Source organism: Rhipicephalus microplus, unplaced genomic scaffold (assembly GCF_043290135.1).
Source record: "Rhipicephalus microplus isolate Deutch F79 unplaced genomic scaffold, USDA_Rmic scaffold_15, whole genome shotgun sequence".
In the NCBI taxonomy this organism is placed as follows: domain Eukaryota; kingdom Metazoa; phylum Arthropoda; class Arachnida; order Ixodida; family Ixodidae; genus Rhipicephalus; species Rhipicephalus microplus.
In genome coordinates, this window is record NW_027464588.1 from 2,769,200 (window position 1) to 2,785,181 (window position 15,982).

Here is a 15,982-nt window from a genome sequence, read left to right on the forward strand (position 1 = left end):
CGAAGTCAAACGAGGTTGAAAATGATCGTCTAACCACTTATGTATACCTAAGATTGCATCTTCGATTGACTCAAGCACACTCGGTGATGTACGCACGAGGGATATTATTCATGCATCGCTTACCCCCTGCCACAGTAAGCTCATCGAGAATCTCCTTCTGAAGGTGCTTGGGTGTGATGTACTCCTTTCCATCGTTGGTGAAGACGACGTCGATTAGCTTCAGTTCAATCAGTTTCTTCACTATTTCGATGCAGTTCCTCTCGGACAGCCTGCGTGGAAGAATAGGCAAGTCACCGCGATGGTGCGAAGGTACTGTAGCCTCGGTATCACTCTGACAGCGCTGATTAGGCTATCAGCCGAGTGGACCATATGTCGGCTGCTTCGATAGCGGGAAACGAAACTCCTTAGGAATGTGGAACCACTCCAATATTTAGAAATTCGCACCGTTATAACAAAGAACAGGGCATAGAGACAGACATAAAGGCAATGAATGAAGCAGCAGTGAAACCACAGTCGTGGCAGCGTCGGGAACGAGGAAATAGAAACCGCGAATGTACGATATCGAATTAAACGGCGACCACACGTTGACGAAAAAGGACGCAAACAGATTTGTCACGTCAAATAACTTAGTGAAACTGCGCCTTAATGAGGTGTTCGCTATCTTAGAATTGCGAAAGCCATGAGTGGTTACCTTTGCACTGTTGTGCTCAGCTGGGCTCGCTGAAAATCAGCTGCAAGTCGCTTCACTTCTTCCCAGTCGGTCGCCATGTCTGTCAATGTGGAAGGTTTGGTAGCCGCGATGCCGATCCGACTGCATGTAGTGACAAAAACGAAACCGAAACTCAAAACAGCTGCTTTCAGTGAACGTCTAGCGTGGTTACTCAACGAAGTATGTCTCCAGGAGCGTAGGCGGAAACTTCTTTCCGGGAAGAAGAAGGGTGAGAAGTGGGGGAGAAGGGGTCATTACTTTGATTCGGAGGAGGAGCCGGGCAGGCAGGTGTAGTCGAGTGTCTCATTTTATGCTCTGTATGCGATACAAAAAAAAAAAAAAAAAACTTAGGGTGGGGCTCGGAGGGGCAACCACCTTCCACCCGAGATTTCCAAATTTTAATTTTGCTTGCGCATGTTCATAGACATACAAACGAACGCACGAACATAAAGGTATATTTGAACCCCCTCCCCCGGAAGAAATTTCTGGCTACACTCCAGAGATGCATCAAGGCATGACAATTGTTTTCGAGGTAGTCACAATTTGATAGTGCGCTGGCACATTCATTACATAACTGATGAATGGTCGCAAATTCAGCAATCAACCACGTGGTTCATCTTGGCGCATGCGTACAACTAAGCACTCATCACACGAGCGGCAATGCGCGGATAACAAATAACTTGATTAGTCGATCAAAACTAGCAAAAAAAAGAGAGCCCCCTGACTCTTTTTTGTTTTAGTTTCGACTTGCAACGTACCTGACACGTAAGCAGTGTTTAGATATCATTATATATACTCTATTGATAGAGTCATGGTGCAGTGTAGTCATGAAATTTACAAGGAGATGAAGGACAGGCAGGTTAGCCGAAATCCATAGGAATGCTCAAAGCGTCTCTGAAGAGTGAAGGGAGGGGAGGGTGGAAGCTTGCGATAAAAAAATCCGCAGAGGTTGTGTGCTCGAGCCGTAGTTGACAAAGTGGGCTTGTCTTCTTCAAGTCTAAAACTGATTCAGTTTTGGTCTTTAACATGACAAGTCAACTTATCAAAACGGATCAGTCCGTTTCAGTCCAATGGGTTCATTAGGCACTTACTCTATCGAAATTCTGTTATATTTCTGGTGGAGAAGAAAATCAGATGTTGACTAAGGTGCTTCTGTTTGTAGATTGCTTTTTTGAAGAGTGAAGTGTGTTCTTTGTAGAGGGAGGACTCACCGAAAGAAGTCACGCGTAATCGTTTTTTTTTCTTTAGAATGTAGGCGTGCACGATGCCCGTAATAGCTCAGATATCTTAAGTGTGAGTGCCGATCAGTTAAAATCAGAGAGACTACACATATCGTTCTCGAATATAGGGACTGCTTTAATAAAGCTCTTCCCATCGTCGCAAGATGTCATTATCAATGCTGCGTCATTTCCGTCACTGCCGTACGAAAGCTAGCTAGTATTCCACCTTGACCGTGCCTGGCTGTGAAAAAAAATAAAGGCACTCACCCAATGGAGATTGCTTTTCACATAACGAAACCATACGTACGCCTCCTCCCCACCTCATCTGGCTGTTCATAGAATATTTGTTATGGCAACAGATGTCGCTATGCTTTAAAGAAGTGCCCGGTGACATTGCACTTTAATGCATTTTCTGGATGCATTCCCAAGGATGCCGGGAAGTTCCTGCAATAAAAAAAGCGTAATATATAAAGCTAATACGAAACATTTACGAGTTTCTAATGTACTTCCTATGTAAGTACACAGCAATTGCATGCACAGTTTCGAAAGCTGACTGCTAGAGCTTCTGTCTGGTTCATTGTTTTCGAAACTGCAAGAGAGGTTCCTTTTAAAAATATTTCAGGGATGCAATATGCAGAATATTTATGCCATATATTGCTGCAGGCTTTCACTGCCATAATGTCGCTACCATGACATTCCGGATGAAAATTCTACGGATTTTTACAGAAGTTTCACAGAAGTTCTACGGAATCGCACGAAGCGACAAGTTTCTTTTTTTCAGTAGCAACATCTCCATCCTCTACCGAGCCCTTCTCAAGGGCTGCCGGCGTTTGCCGAGATGTTCTTTTCTACATCGAAGGATGTAGATTAGCCACACACTTGAGCTCACAAGATGCAAACGCACGCACTCGAACGTGCCACCATTGAGAGCCGCAGAAACGGTGCCTTTTCATGTCCTTCAGCCTCAATTAAATTACCTACCCCCCTTGGTGACGTGCTCCCCCATGTTTCAACAAAATTGCGCAGCGTCTACGAGTCTGAGACGCGACCACCTGCGCCTTCATCATGGCAGTGCTGGAAAAACATCCAGAATCTCCGTGACATTGCTACTGGGAACGAACAATTGTATACATAACTTGCACGTGACGTTGCAGACAGGTTCTCTGCGCTGGGCACCTTAAGATGGCAGCCGCCATTACTTCCTAATGCAGTTGAGAGTGTCAGTACAAGAAGGAACGACACAGATTCGTTCATTAATCGCGTTCTTTTGGGCTCCGTTCGCCAGCCGCGCCAAGCGGGAATACAAAAAATTGGAAGGGACATGGGCACCAATCTGAAGTCTACGTGTCATGCTCCGCGTGGTCAAACGAGAGTTCACGCAGCATGCACTTCAACTGGCTGCCTACGTATGGCAACCACAGTGACGACAGCGCAAGGCATGTTGTCTGGTTAGACAATGAACAGTGAATGCGGCACATACGGAAAAAAATGTGTTTCGGGTTGATAATTCTCATATTAATTAAAAATGATTTATTGAAAGTAATCCACTGCATGACACTATGTGCCTTTAAATTAACATCTTAAATCGTTTTTTAAATACTTGCGTGACAAGACGCTAAGGCACTGCGAGCGCGTGTGACCTTCGTGCGGCTTGCGTTTGCGTTGGGTATGGCATTCTGGTTGGGTATGGGTTGGGTACGCAACGCCGCACACACTGTTACGATGGGGCACCGCCGATGGGGTTACGAAGGGCGCCACGAAACTCCCCTCTGCCAAGGACATCAGCCGCGCCGAGAGCGAAAGGGCTCGAAGACGAGATGTCTTCTTTAACGCGTACGTCGGCTTCTCTCCGATGCATAGGTCAGCTGCTGGTGACGCGCCAGTTGGCTTTTTTTATAGGCACCAGGTGGAAATTTTGCGTCCCCAACGTACAACCAGAAGCACCGCTGGCCGTGATGTCAGAATCCTCCAATGGGGACGCGCCACTGGGCTGAGTCAAGGTCATCAAATCCGGAGCCGCTGCGCGGGGTTGCACCCAAGGACGAGTGATGTTGCCACGCATCGCGTAAGACTCGCTAGACTGAAAGGCGCCGATTGCTTCATCGGGCTCGTGGGCTGAGGGAGCTCGCTGTGCGTTGCGTAAGACGGACCGGCGCCACTGCTTGATGACGTCATTGAGTTGATCGCGTCAGGCGGGCTCGATCGCTGGCCTTGACACAGATTGCCTTTGCAGAGGCATTGACGTTCGGTGTGGGCTCCCAGGCGTAACAGCACCCCCACCGCCAGACAATGCACCAGAAAGACGAGCTGCTTCCACGTGGCTCGGATGTAGGGCGCGCTCGTTCACCAGGTCTCTCCAGGTTTGCCTCTTGGACCATGACCTACTACACTCCTGACCTGTTCAGATAGCGGGGTTCCTATGGGAGCGCGTGTCCCCGCTCTCGTTCAATCGCTCGCCGTAGGTGGCGCTACCTATAACCTGTTCGTCTGTTTCTTTACGGTTGTTTTGTAGGCGCTGGTATAAGAATGCCTGCATTCTGTAGTGAACTGGCGGCATATATGTGACTATTTCTTCCCATACATTGCTGGTTAAGCAAGGTGTTCAGAGCGCTTGAGTATTTATAGCACACTGGTTGACAAACGTGGGAACCCGTAGATTTACACGATGTAGGGCAGCCTATGCGTGGTAGCGTGCATTTTATTGCAAAAAAATTCTGAATGTCTTTTAGTATTATTATTTCTGAATAATTCTAAATTTTGGATCATAAATACGCACTACGAGTGCTTTGTTGGTCAAAATTTGACCACAAAGAGTGAAGATGACGTCAGCGAGCAGGTGCTGCCTAGCGCCACGCCGCTCGTAGGTGACGGCCCTAGCGGCAGAAGGTATGAACTAGAACGTGGGCGCTGGAAGAGGTGCTCTCTGGGCAGGTCAGGAGTGTAGTAGGTCATGTCTTGGACCATGGGGAGCATGTAGCTCCAGGATCAGTTCCGTGAACACATCCCATTCTTGAGGACGGATCCCAGCTACACTGGCTTGTCGCCACAACATGTTGACTAGCTTCGCTTGTCTCTTCCTACGATTTCTGGTGTCAGCACTCGTTGATGGTTCTGCAACTTGTCAAGAGCGGTTAGACAACACACGACACAAGCAAGTGCCCTCGGTTACCCGACAGAACACCAGACAAAGTACAAAACAACATATACCTAGCTACTTGTCTATCGGAATTTCGTTTCCTCTACATCAAGAGGCACATGCAGGGCACAAGACTCTTAAACTGAGAACTCATATTTTACACGTATAACAACGTAATGAAATAGAATACAACATAAAGTTGGGCCCTTGAGATCAATCTGGACGAGAGCGCTCAGCTAAGACCGTGATGAGGACAAAATTTTGCCCCGACTCGCCAGTGAAAGACTGAAAGGGGGAAAAGGCACTAACTAAAACGCACGGCTAAATGCGTCTGCATTAGCGTTTAGCTTTCCTTTCGTCCTTTTCAACGCGCACTGCCCTGCTATGTAACTTTCGGGGAGTATAATACTCCTCGGCTAACTCTGCTGCCTTGTTTAGCTGTACTTCGCCCAGTTTGTCCTACAGCCAAAGCTTGACATCCTCCTCGATGCAGCGGTAGAATCGCTTCAATGCGATGTATTCTACCACTTTATCGCGATCGTCTTAAACACCCTTGCCCTTGAGCTATTCAATTAAATCGGCTTTAAGACGAAACGCGAAGTCCACGTGTGACTCATCGCCCTTTTTCGTGCACCGAAACCTTTGCCGGAAAGCCTCGGGTGGCAACTTATAACGTCACTAGAGCACTTCCTTAACCTTGTCATAGCTCTCGAACGCTTCCCACGACAAGCACGTTATCACGTCCGATACTTCGCCGGGAAAAAGAGCTAACAGGTTCTGCGCACGAAGAGACCACTCCAAGGCATTTCGCTCACATACGTGTTCGAACTTGACGAGATACTTTGCCATGTACTCGCCGACTTCGAACGGTGACAGTTGGTCCCGAATTTTATGACCGCTCACCTTAACCGTCGCAGATGTTACGCTAGGCGCCTGCGAATGCTGCAGGATTGCCATTTCTATTCTTTTCAACTCGAGGCACTCCTGTCTCTCAGCCTCCTCACGCTCGCGACGTTTGAACATCTAAGAGCCATCAGACGACGTTCAGAAAGGGCATATCGACGCAGCGGAATTTTAGAAGCATACAAAAATGCACGAAAAATCCACAGTGTAATGCGCAGACGGCTAGAAAATCAGGTAAATGACGCTGGCGTGATTTTTGTGGCGCGCTCTCTCCCCACACACCTGTTCCAAAAATTTGGCTTGTAATTCGAGCATTTAGTGGCCCTTTATCACAGAGCTTCCCATTTCGTGCTCTTGCTGTAGCCTTGGACAAACCGGAAGCTGTGATAGCAGATGAATTTTATCAACTTATCAGTAGGCCAGCCGCATTGCAATGGGCCTTATTTGATAATTCTGTCGCGTTAGCGAGCCAAAAAATTAATGCTTGCTTTTGGGCCCAACATCCTCAACTAGGCCCTGTATTTACGTTAAGGGAGCTGCATTGTGCTATAGCATCATGTCGTCAAAAATCGGCCTCTGAACCGGACGGCATTACGAACAATATGCTAAAGAACCTTGGGCCCACAGACACAACTATTCTCTTAGATATTTACAATAATTTATGGATGCAAGAAATTGTACCCGAGTCCTGGAAGTCTGCTCGCAACATTCCGATCTTAAAACCGGCTAAGACACCCCTGAACCTTGAACCCTTCCGTCCAATCAGTCTGACAAGCTGTCTGTGTAAGGTAATGGAAAAAATGATTGATGCGCGAATTCAATGGTGGTGCAACAGAACTGGTGTATTCTCTAACTACTTAACAGGTTTTAGGAAACAGAGATGCACAATGAATGCAATACTGGACTTAGTAACGTATGTGGAGCATGAACGCGCCTGTGGTAGTTTGACGGTCGCTTTGTTCTTAGACATCAAAAGGGCATTTGACACAGACAGTCATACTCACGTTCTGCTGAGTATGTTGGAACTCGGACTGTTCGGCAGGTCTTTGCGGTGGGTATTTAAATTTTATCAGGTCGCAAAATATTCATTCAGATGAGCGAAGGAAAAAGTGCAGAACACGACGTCAAACAGGGAGTGCCACAAGGAAGCGTATACTGAGCCCTTTTCTTTTCAACTGTGTTATGGGTGATTTAGCTAAAAGGCTGCCTTCCAGGTTGAAATGCTCTTTATATGCAGATGATGTGTGCATTTCGGCATCTGGCACGGACATACGATTAATTCAGATTGCATTGCAAGGCGGAATAAACATTATCAACAACTTTTTAAAAGAAAGAGGAGTGATTCTAGCGCACGCAAAGACAGCTGTATTGCCCTTCACCCGTAAGAAGTTGAAGAACCTCAATCTCAATTCAGAAGGAGAACCAATAATGATTGTAACACAGCATCGGTTTCTCGGAGTAATACTTGATAGGCAGCTAACATGGTCACATCACATAAAGACTCTCGAAAACGAGGTGAATACGCTAGTGAATATACTCCGCAGAATTGCTGCGACATCATGGGGCGGATCTGTATCATCCATGCTCGCTGTTCACAATGCTTTAATACGGCAAAAAGTTGCATATTCTTCAGCAGTCTTACACGGCCTTTCCCGCACTTCAGAGGAGCGACTTCAAAGACTATTAGCTAGGGGACTGCGCTTCTGCATAGCTGTTCCACGAGCGACTTCCAGCAGCCTTGCCATAGCAGAGACTCGACAACCACCCTTTCCAGTCATGAGAACAATTGAAACATGCCGCCATTTTTTTCGCTTACAGACGCAACACAAGGACCACCCATTGACACTAGAGATTTTACTAAGAGATAAAAGAAATGCTCATAATGATGTACAGAGTAATTTACATATATTACCCAGAAATGAATTTTGGAGCTCTGAAATGCACTGTTCTCTATGGCTGCTGGCAATACCAAGCATTGAATTCTCAATGGATTGCATTATCAGAAAGAGACATGTTCATCCAGACTGCTCAACAATTAGCGCTTTATCACATACACATGCGGTATCCAGGGTACATACACATTTACACAGATGGCTCAAGTACTACAACGTCCTCAACATAGGCATTTATCATACCACAGCTCAATATTCAGGAATCGTTTAAATTATGTCGCATGACGTCATCTACTACATCTGAGCTCTTCGCTATTCAGTATGCTCTAAAGTTTATAAACTCGGTAGCAGACGCTAGAAAATGGGTACTTTTCAGTGACTCACAGGCCGCATTGAGATCACTCTCCAGTACAAACACGACCGTAATAAGTGCTAGTATGACATACGAAACGCTGAAAGAGCTCACCAAGGCAAAGAAGGCGCAACATGAGATCAAATTCCAGTAGATACCTGGCCATTGCAACATTCCTGGAAACACAGCTGCCGATGAAGCAGCACGACAAGCACATCGTAAAGACGTTACTGTTTCTTTACCAATTTCGAAAAATGAATTGCGTTGTATTATAAAAATACAACTTCCAGAATGAACAATACTGCTTGGTTTGACCAAAGTACAAAGAGCTGCGATTTATATGACATCGATCCATTCATTGAATTGAAATTTACGCAGGCATTAGATAGAAGTATGGAAACTCTAATTCACCGATTGAGGCCAGGCACCGCACACACAAAACATTTTTTGCACAGAATCGGCAGAGCTGAAACTCCCGAATGCGAATGTGGATTTATATATGAAGACGTATGTCACCTTCTCATAGACTGTGCACACCATGACACGCCGAGACGCCGTCTTAAGTCCGAACTTGTTGCCTTAGACCGCAGACCATTTAACATGAAGAAACTTCTGGGCCCACGGCCTACTGGAGTTTTACAATCACACGCTTTAAAAGCATTAACACGCTTTTTACAAGACAGCGGGATTGCTGACAAGTATTAAGGAACAACGAACTTTCATTTGTAACACATGCACTTATTATGTACAGTATCATGTGACACCCATCATGTGTGTGTTGTGAAATGAATGACGGGTCGACTATTATGTACACACGAGCGAATTCATCTTTATAAGGACCAGACGTGTGCTCGGCTGTTTTGTGCTGGTGGATTGAATATTAACAAGGGACATTATCACAGACTTCATTCATTGACTTTCGAACCTTCCCTTACCGTTATGTTGTGATATGTGCGTATAAGTGTGTCTTTGCATATCTGTGCCCGAGTTTTCTATTTTCTATGCACTACTTTGTATGTTTTGCTTCAAGATCCATGTTCAAGTTTCACTCAATGGCTAAGGAGTAGCCGGCGCCATAACGGTGTGCCAACATCTCCTTATATATCATATAAAAAAAACGCGGCGCCCCAAGAGCTTGGTACCCAGCACTAAAACTCTCTATTTTTGTCTAAACTCAAAGCTCACTAGCACACTGCCTACGTTGGCGTTGCGAGGAGAGGGGAAATGTTGGAGGGGAGAGGGGCGTGCGTACACAATGGGGGTGTATGAACACCGGGGGGAGGGGTCCCTAGTGGAGAGAAAGAGGGGGAGCGAGCGTACACTAGCAGATGATAGTGTGCGTACACAATGGGGGTGTATGAACACCGGGGGGAGGGGTCCCTAGTGGAGAGAAAGAGGGGGAGCGAGCGTACACTAGCAGATGATAGTGTGCGTACACAATGGGGGTGTATGAACACCGGGGGGAGGGGTCCCTAGTGGAGAGAAAGAGGGGGAGCGAGCGTACACTAGCAGATGATAGTCTACGCTTGTGACGTAGGCGTTGCGAGGTGAGAGGTTAGCGTTGTAGAGGAGGGGGAAGGGACACACATGCGAAGCAAGGGTGGTCACGCTGCACACCGGACTGAGCTCGACAATAAGACACTTCGTATCTAATATTTCTTCAATAATTTTTGCTCTTTACATTTGTATGAGTAACCGGCTGGCGCGGGATCTCCCCTGCGTGTTCTCTGGACCAAAATAAAATTAATTCAACAACAACCCAGTGAAGTTTAACACCAGGTATGCCCACTTTGAATTCTTTACAAGCCCACGCACACACACGCACGTACATACATACATACATACATACATACATACATACATACATACATACATACATACATACATACATACATACATACATACATACATACATACATACATACATACATACATACATACATACATACATACATACATACATACATACATACATACATACATAGTGTGTTCGAAACGTTTACGTCCTTGATAGCTTGATATTGGTAAAAGGGGAAGTTGGCTTAAGCGCGAGTGACTGCACTTTTATATGGTACAATCTGGAAGATAAGGATAGTCATTTTTCGTAAAACTCTCTTTCATTTCCCGTATAAGGACAACGCTGCACTCGTTGAGACGAAAAACTGCCATCACGCGTGTTTTGTGCAAAACTTGACAAGTCCGAAGTGGAAACTTTTCCTACGATAAAGACATTCGGTGATAATGGTTGAAGCCCGTGTTGGACAGTGGTCAATGACCATCGCTGATGGCAGCGCGCCAATCCGCACCGCCTTTTTCTTGACCCGCTACCTTGTAGATTCAAAAGTGCCAGGGTTCCCCAGCTGCTCTACAGTGCTGACATGGCTATCCCGGACCTAGTTTTCTTTCGCGCTTGAAAACTGTCATGAAAGGACATCAGTTCAGGATGGTCGAGAAAGTTATATAAAGAGGCTTCCGGTGGAGATGTGACGTCTTCGATGCGGGAAATCTCACTGGAAGCGCTGCATCGTCGCAAGAAGAGCATATCTTGTAACTGTGTCGTTCTGGTATGATTAACTTATCTTAATTTTGCGGTCGGTTCATTGACAATACTTTCCGGACACACCTTGCACAGGCTCCACTGTCACTGTTTAATCACGTTGGCTGGCTGAAGAGTCCATGTTACAGAGACTGTTATAAAGCTGTGTTGCTAATAATTGGCGTAAATCATGTGGGGTCCAGGGAGGGGAAGGGTGTCGAGACTCGCTTTGTATTCAGACTGGAGGGGGGGGGGGCTCTTGCAAGTGTCTCCTTTGAGATTTAGCTAAACGTCATGCATGAAAGTGTAGGGCATGTAACTTTTTTAATGGCTGATTATTTTTAACATGTACCTGTGTTCTATATCCCACTGGTGTGTGACTCTATGCAAACTTAAAAGCCACTCAACCATTAAAATAACACTGAATATAGCAATGCGATTACTTGATCTCGGACCCGATGCTCGTGTTTTCAACTTGATTTTGAAGCATGCTTCAATTCCTATGAGAATGTAATACAACCCATTAAAAAAAACGAAATGGCCACTAAGGCCTGATTTGTGTCTCACTTTGTGGTTTTTTTGTATTTACGTCACTGCTGCTAAACACGGGTAACGAATTCAAATCCCAGCTGTGACCGAATTGGGAGACTTTCCGCTTTGCGGTCCTGTGCAGTGGTCAGTGTTCCTACATGAACATTCTATTTATTTAAGTATGCGGAATCAATAAAAAAGGATTGATAAACTCAGTGTCCATTGCGTCGGTTCAACTGGTCAGTGGGCCGTCGTGGCTTCTTTCTCAACTTTTGAGAGAAGCAAAGAAAAAGGTGAAAGAAGAGGGAGAGAAAAAAATCTCTATGCGTCGTTTATATAGGACGCATGGCGTTGGGGATGAGTGTCAGAGAGAGGGAAGCAAGGATCGAACATCGGTAAGGAGAGATGAGGGAAAGAAGAGAGAAAGAGTGAGAGACAGGGACACGGTGCGCACCCCGTTGCTCGGGGAACGCTTCGTCGTGGCGTATAGTATACCGTCGCACTGGCTGTCAGCTGCCAGTGAGCTTCGATCGCGATCCGGCGCACCGGGCTAAGCGATATCTAGACGGCGCGGGAAGTGTTGGTGAACCTGGACTTGCGCACGCCAACTGCGACTCCGGGACGACAATAACACACCCGTTCTTCAATCTCACCCGCGCGCACGACGGGCTTAGCGCCACATCGCTTCCGGTTGTATATACAAGGTAAGCGGGTCGCAAACGCTCGAGGAAACTTGACCTATCTCTTCTTTTATGTCCCACAATTGCCTTCTTGAGGTTCTTGAGTTGTTCAGACAGTTCTCGAAGCTCAAGTATTTGCTTTACGAGGATGATCGCCGCGATCGCAGCTATCGTTAAGCCGAGCCATTTGGAATTTTATTTCGCTCTGTGAACTAGATTAATACGGTACCAACTTGATTAATACGGTACCCTCTGATGCACATAAGAATGGAAGCAGCTGAATACAACTTTAACCAAAAGAGTTTATTTGTATTAGCTGAGACTCTATAATAATATCACGTTTTGATTGCAGATGAGAAATCGCAAGAAATAATATAGTAATCGATCAGTTCGGCATAGTTTCTCTTTTCTCGTCTCATCTAAAATAACTCGGTAAGAGCTGAATAAGTTGGTTCTATTTTATTATTTTTTTTTGAGAAGAGCGCGTTGCGTTGATCGTTCATGCCTTCTCAAGGCACAGGTTTCTTTCTTTCTTTCTTTCTTTCTTTCTTTCTTTCTTTCTTTCTTTCTTTCTTTCTTTCTTTCTTTCTTTCTTTCTTTCTTTCTTTCTTTCTTTCTTTCTTTCTTTCCTTCTTTCTTTCTTTCTTTCTATCTAGCTTTCTTTCTTTCTTTCCATATTTATTTACTTACTTATTATTTATTTTCTTCCTTCTTTATTTTTTTCATAATTATTTATTTGTTTACTTATTTATTGAGGGTTCCTGCGGTTTGTGCGCTAACACAGGAGTGTGGCGACCTTTGCCCTGCGATTTACATACGACATTGTGCCTTACTGTGCTGCCCAAAGAATGTACGCTTGGCTCACACTCACGCCTACACTGAAGTATTCTAAAAAAAGTGGTTAATAATTGAGAGTACCTGGTTCTCTACTATGGAAGACCATATAGCCGTCCCGTGGGCCTCAGGCCTGATGAGGCCGTGTCGACAAAAATTATGGGCATGACATTTACAATGCCAGACCACCACAGGGCGACAGTGACCGTAAAGGACTCCATGCACGGACATGTGTTATACCGGTCTCACACGGGCACATTTAATCGCGATCAGTGTCGATTCGAATTAACCACGATCCAGATTAGGTGCTTCTACACGGTCACCTTTAATCAAGATCAGGCGTGATCGGGATCGACTATCACGATCAGCGCATCGTGTTTTGCTTGAGAGATCGCGATTTTGCTGCCGTCTGTACCCCCTAGTCGAGCTTGTTTAAAGCACAAGGAACAAGAAAATTGAGCATAGTTCGATAAAAACGCTTTAAAACAGCTAGATGTTTATAAAAAGCAAATTCTAAACTGTTTAAATTGAAACCATATCTTAAGTATTGGATATTTTAGGATTCACATCGACTACATGTAGGTATGGGAGAAGCAGACAGCAAGCATGCAGACGACAAGCAGTCGACCATTGCCTTCAGCGCTTAGCTCAACTCTCGCTCCGTCGGAGCTGTTGGAGCACCTAGAAGAAAAATTGGCAGCATATCCACGGAGTGAATGATGGAGAGTGGGGCGAAGCATTCGTCCGTCCATTCGTTCTTGCTTCCGTCCGTCCATGCGTCTGTCTGTGTGACCGTCCATGCGTCCATCCGCCAGTCCGTGCGTGCGTCTGTTCGTGCATCCGTCCCTGCGTCCGTTCGTACGTCCATTCATGCATCTGTCTGTGTGTCCGTTCGTCCATCTATTCAACACTCCAAGTATCACCATCTCGCATCTCTTCATCATATATTCCCCATACAGAAGCACCGCCATCCAGCGTACATTCCAAGGACTAAACGAGAGTTGGCACACGCACACTTTCTTACGGCTTGCGCTTCGGTGGTGGTGGTGGTGGTAAAAAACATTTATTTCAGAAAAAGTATACTAGAGAGTGCCGACGTGGCCCATCGGCGTGCTAGAGTGGCAAGACCCTATTCCGGGACGCCAGTGGAGCTGGAAGCTGCCCGTGCGCACTCCACCAAGGAGCGTTGTGCAGCCAAGGTAGAGCAGCCGAGCAGGTGCTCCTCCCAAGCCTCTCTAGTTGGGATAGGAAAAGGGGGTGAGAAAGGGACGGGATTAACTGGGCACGATGCTACGACGTGATATGTGTCGGCGAGGACATGACAGGTCGAGCAGGTGCCATTGATTTCCGGCAAAAAGTGCCTGGCGACCGCCGGACTGATAAAAGTGTTTGTCTGCAGGCGGCGTAGCAGTCGTTCGTCCGCTTTCTCCAAACTGCGTGCGGGGTCCGGGTAGAGGCGGCGCGAAGCCCGGTAATAAGCCAAAATTTCGCGAAAGCGCGTCAGGTTGGTATTGCCAGATTCCGTCTCGGGACATGGAGGGGCAACGGCCCGGACAGGAGAAGCGCGGGCAGCGGCATTCGCCGCCTCATTGCCGGGCAGGCCCGAGTGGCCTGGGGTCCAGACTATACGAAAGGGATGAGGGTTAAAGCGCCAAGAGGCTGCCTGTAGCAGGCTAGCCGCCAGCGGGGCAATGGAACCCTGAAGGTACTGAGAACAGGCTGAGCGCGAGTCCGTCAGGATGGTGCGTGAGGCAGGGTGAGAGGCTGCCAAAGCTATGGCAACCTCTTCAGCGTGCGTTACTGTGTCTGCTCGAAAGGAGAGGCCATCTACGTGTTTGCCCTCTGTAATCACGGCAGCCGTGAAGTGACCCGAGGGGGAGGGACCCGAGACGTCCACGTAGAAAACACCAGGACGATCGGAGTGTCGCGTATGAAGGGCCACGGCGCGTGCTAGTCTACGGCCAGGATGGAGGTCGGGGTTCATATTACGGGGTAGAGGTTACACCCATAGCTTTTGACGCCAGAGCTCTGGTACCGGCTGTAGAGGGTCTTGGTCAGATATCGGGTTAAGGCCAAGTCTGTGTAGAAGACGGCGCCCTGAAGGCGTCTGCGACAGTCGATTGATTTGGTTAACGCGATGAGCTTCGCGCATCTCTGCAAAGGTGTTGTGTACCCCCAGAGCCACGAATCGGCTATTGGAAGTTGCAATAGGTAGGTCCAGAGCGCGTTTGTATACTGAACGAAGAAGGACGTCCAGCTGGTGCTCTTGTCGACGACGCAGGCGAAGGTAAGGCAAGGCGTAGAGGACGCGACTGGTCACAAACGCGTGGGCCAATCGGAGGGACTGAGACCTGCGGAGGCCGCCGCGCTTGGTAGAAACTCGCCGTATCATGCGGCTCACCTGTTCGCTGGTGCGTCTGAGGCCTGCTATTGTGCCCTTTGGATCCAAGGACGATGTGAGGTGAAGGCCAAGAACCCGAATGTTTTGCACTGACGGGACGGGCCCGGACGGAAGAAAAATTTGAGGCGGCGGTAGCGGAGAGACTGAAAGAAGAACCGATTTAGCTGGAGAGCACTCCAGGCCGCAAGAACCTGCGTAGGTGTCCACCAGAAGGGCAGCCTTTTGCAGGCGTTCTTCGATTTGCGCTAAGGAGCCAGTGTTGGTCCAGATTGTGATATCGTCCGCATATAGTGCGTGTTGTATTCCCTCGACCTCGCTTAGAAGAGAGGGGAGGTTCATCATCGCCAGGTTAAAAAGCAGAGGAGACAGGACTACCCCTTGAGGTGTACCCCGCGTGCCTAATAAGTACGGGCCGTGTTCGGTAGAATTAAGGCGAATGAAGGCGGTGCGATGTGATAGAAAGGCACGAATGTAGTTGAAAGTCTTTTGCACGCAGTTTGTGGTAGACAGGTTAGTGAGTATAGTGCTGTGTTTGACGTTGTCGAACGCCCCGCGGAGATCGAGAGCGAGCACGGCTTTATCGTTATGGCGCATAGTAGTCGGCTCTATGATATCGTGTTGAAGCTGGAGCAGGACGTCCTGCGCCGACAGATGGGGCCGAAAGCCAAACATCGTGTCGGCAAAGGTCCTCCTGGCCTCCAAGTAGGCGGAAAGGCGTTCGCGAACCATGGTTTCCTTGTGTTTGCCTGCGCATGACGTAAGTGAGATGGGTCTCAGTGCCTCAATAC

At 47.2% G+C, this 15,982-nt stretch overlaps 1 protein-coding gene across 1 annotated transcript in view; it reads right to left on the reverse strand.

Annotated features, from left to right (window-relative positions):
• The window catches only part of LOC119174274 (UFM1 specific ligase 1), a 36,030-nt gene extending 35,219 nt beyond the window's left edge, over nucleotides 1-811 (reverse strand). The window contains exons 1-2 of the mRNA XM_075883138.1: nucleotides 692-811; nucleotides 124-269 (exon numbers count right to left, since the gene is read on the reverse strand). Of these exons, the coding sequence (XP_075739253.1) occupies nucleotides 124-269; nucleotides 692-768 (223 nt within the window). The 5' untranslated portion in view covers nucleotides 769-811. The remainder of the gene's footprint in view (nucleotides 1-123; nucleotides 270-691) is intronic.
• Between the last annotated feature and the right edge of the window lie 15,171 nt (nucleotides 812-15,982).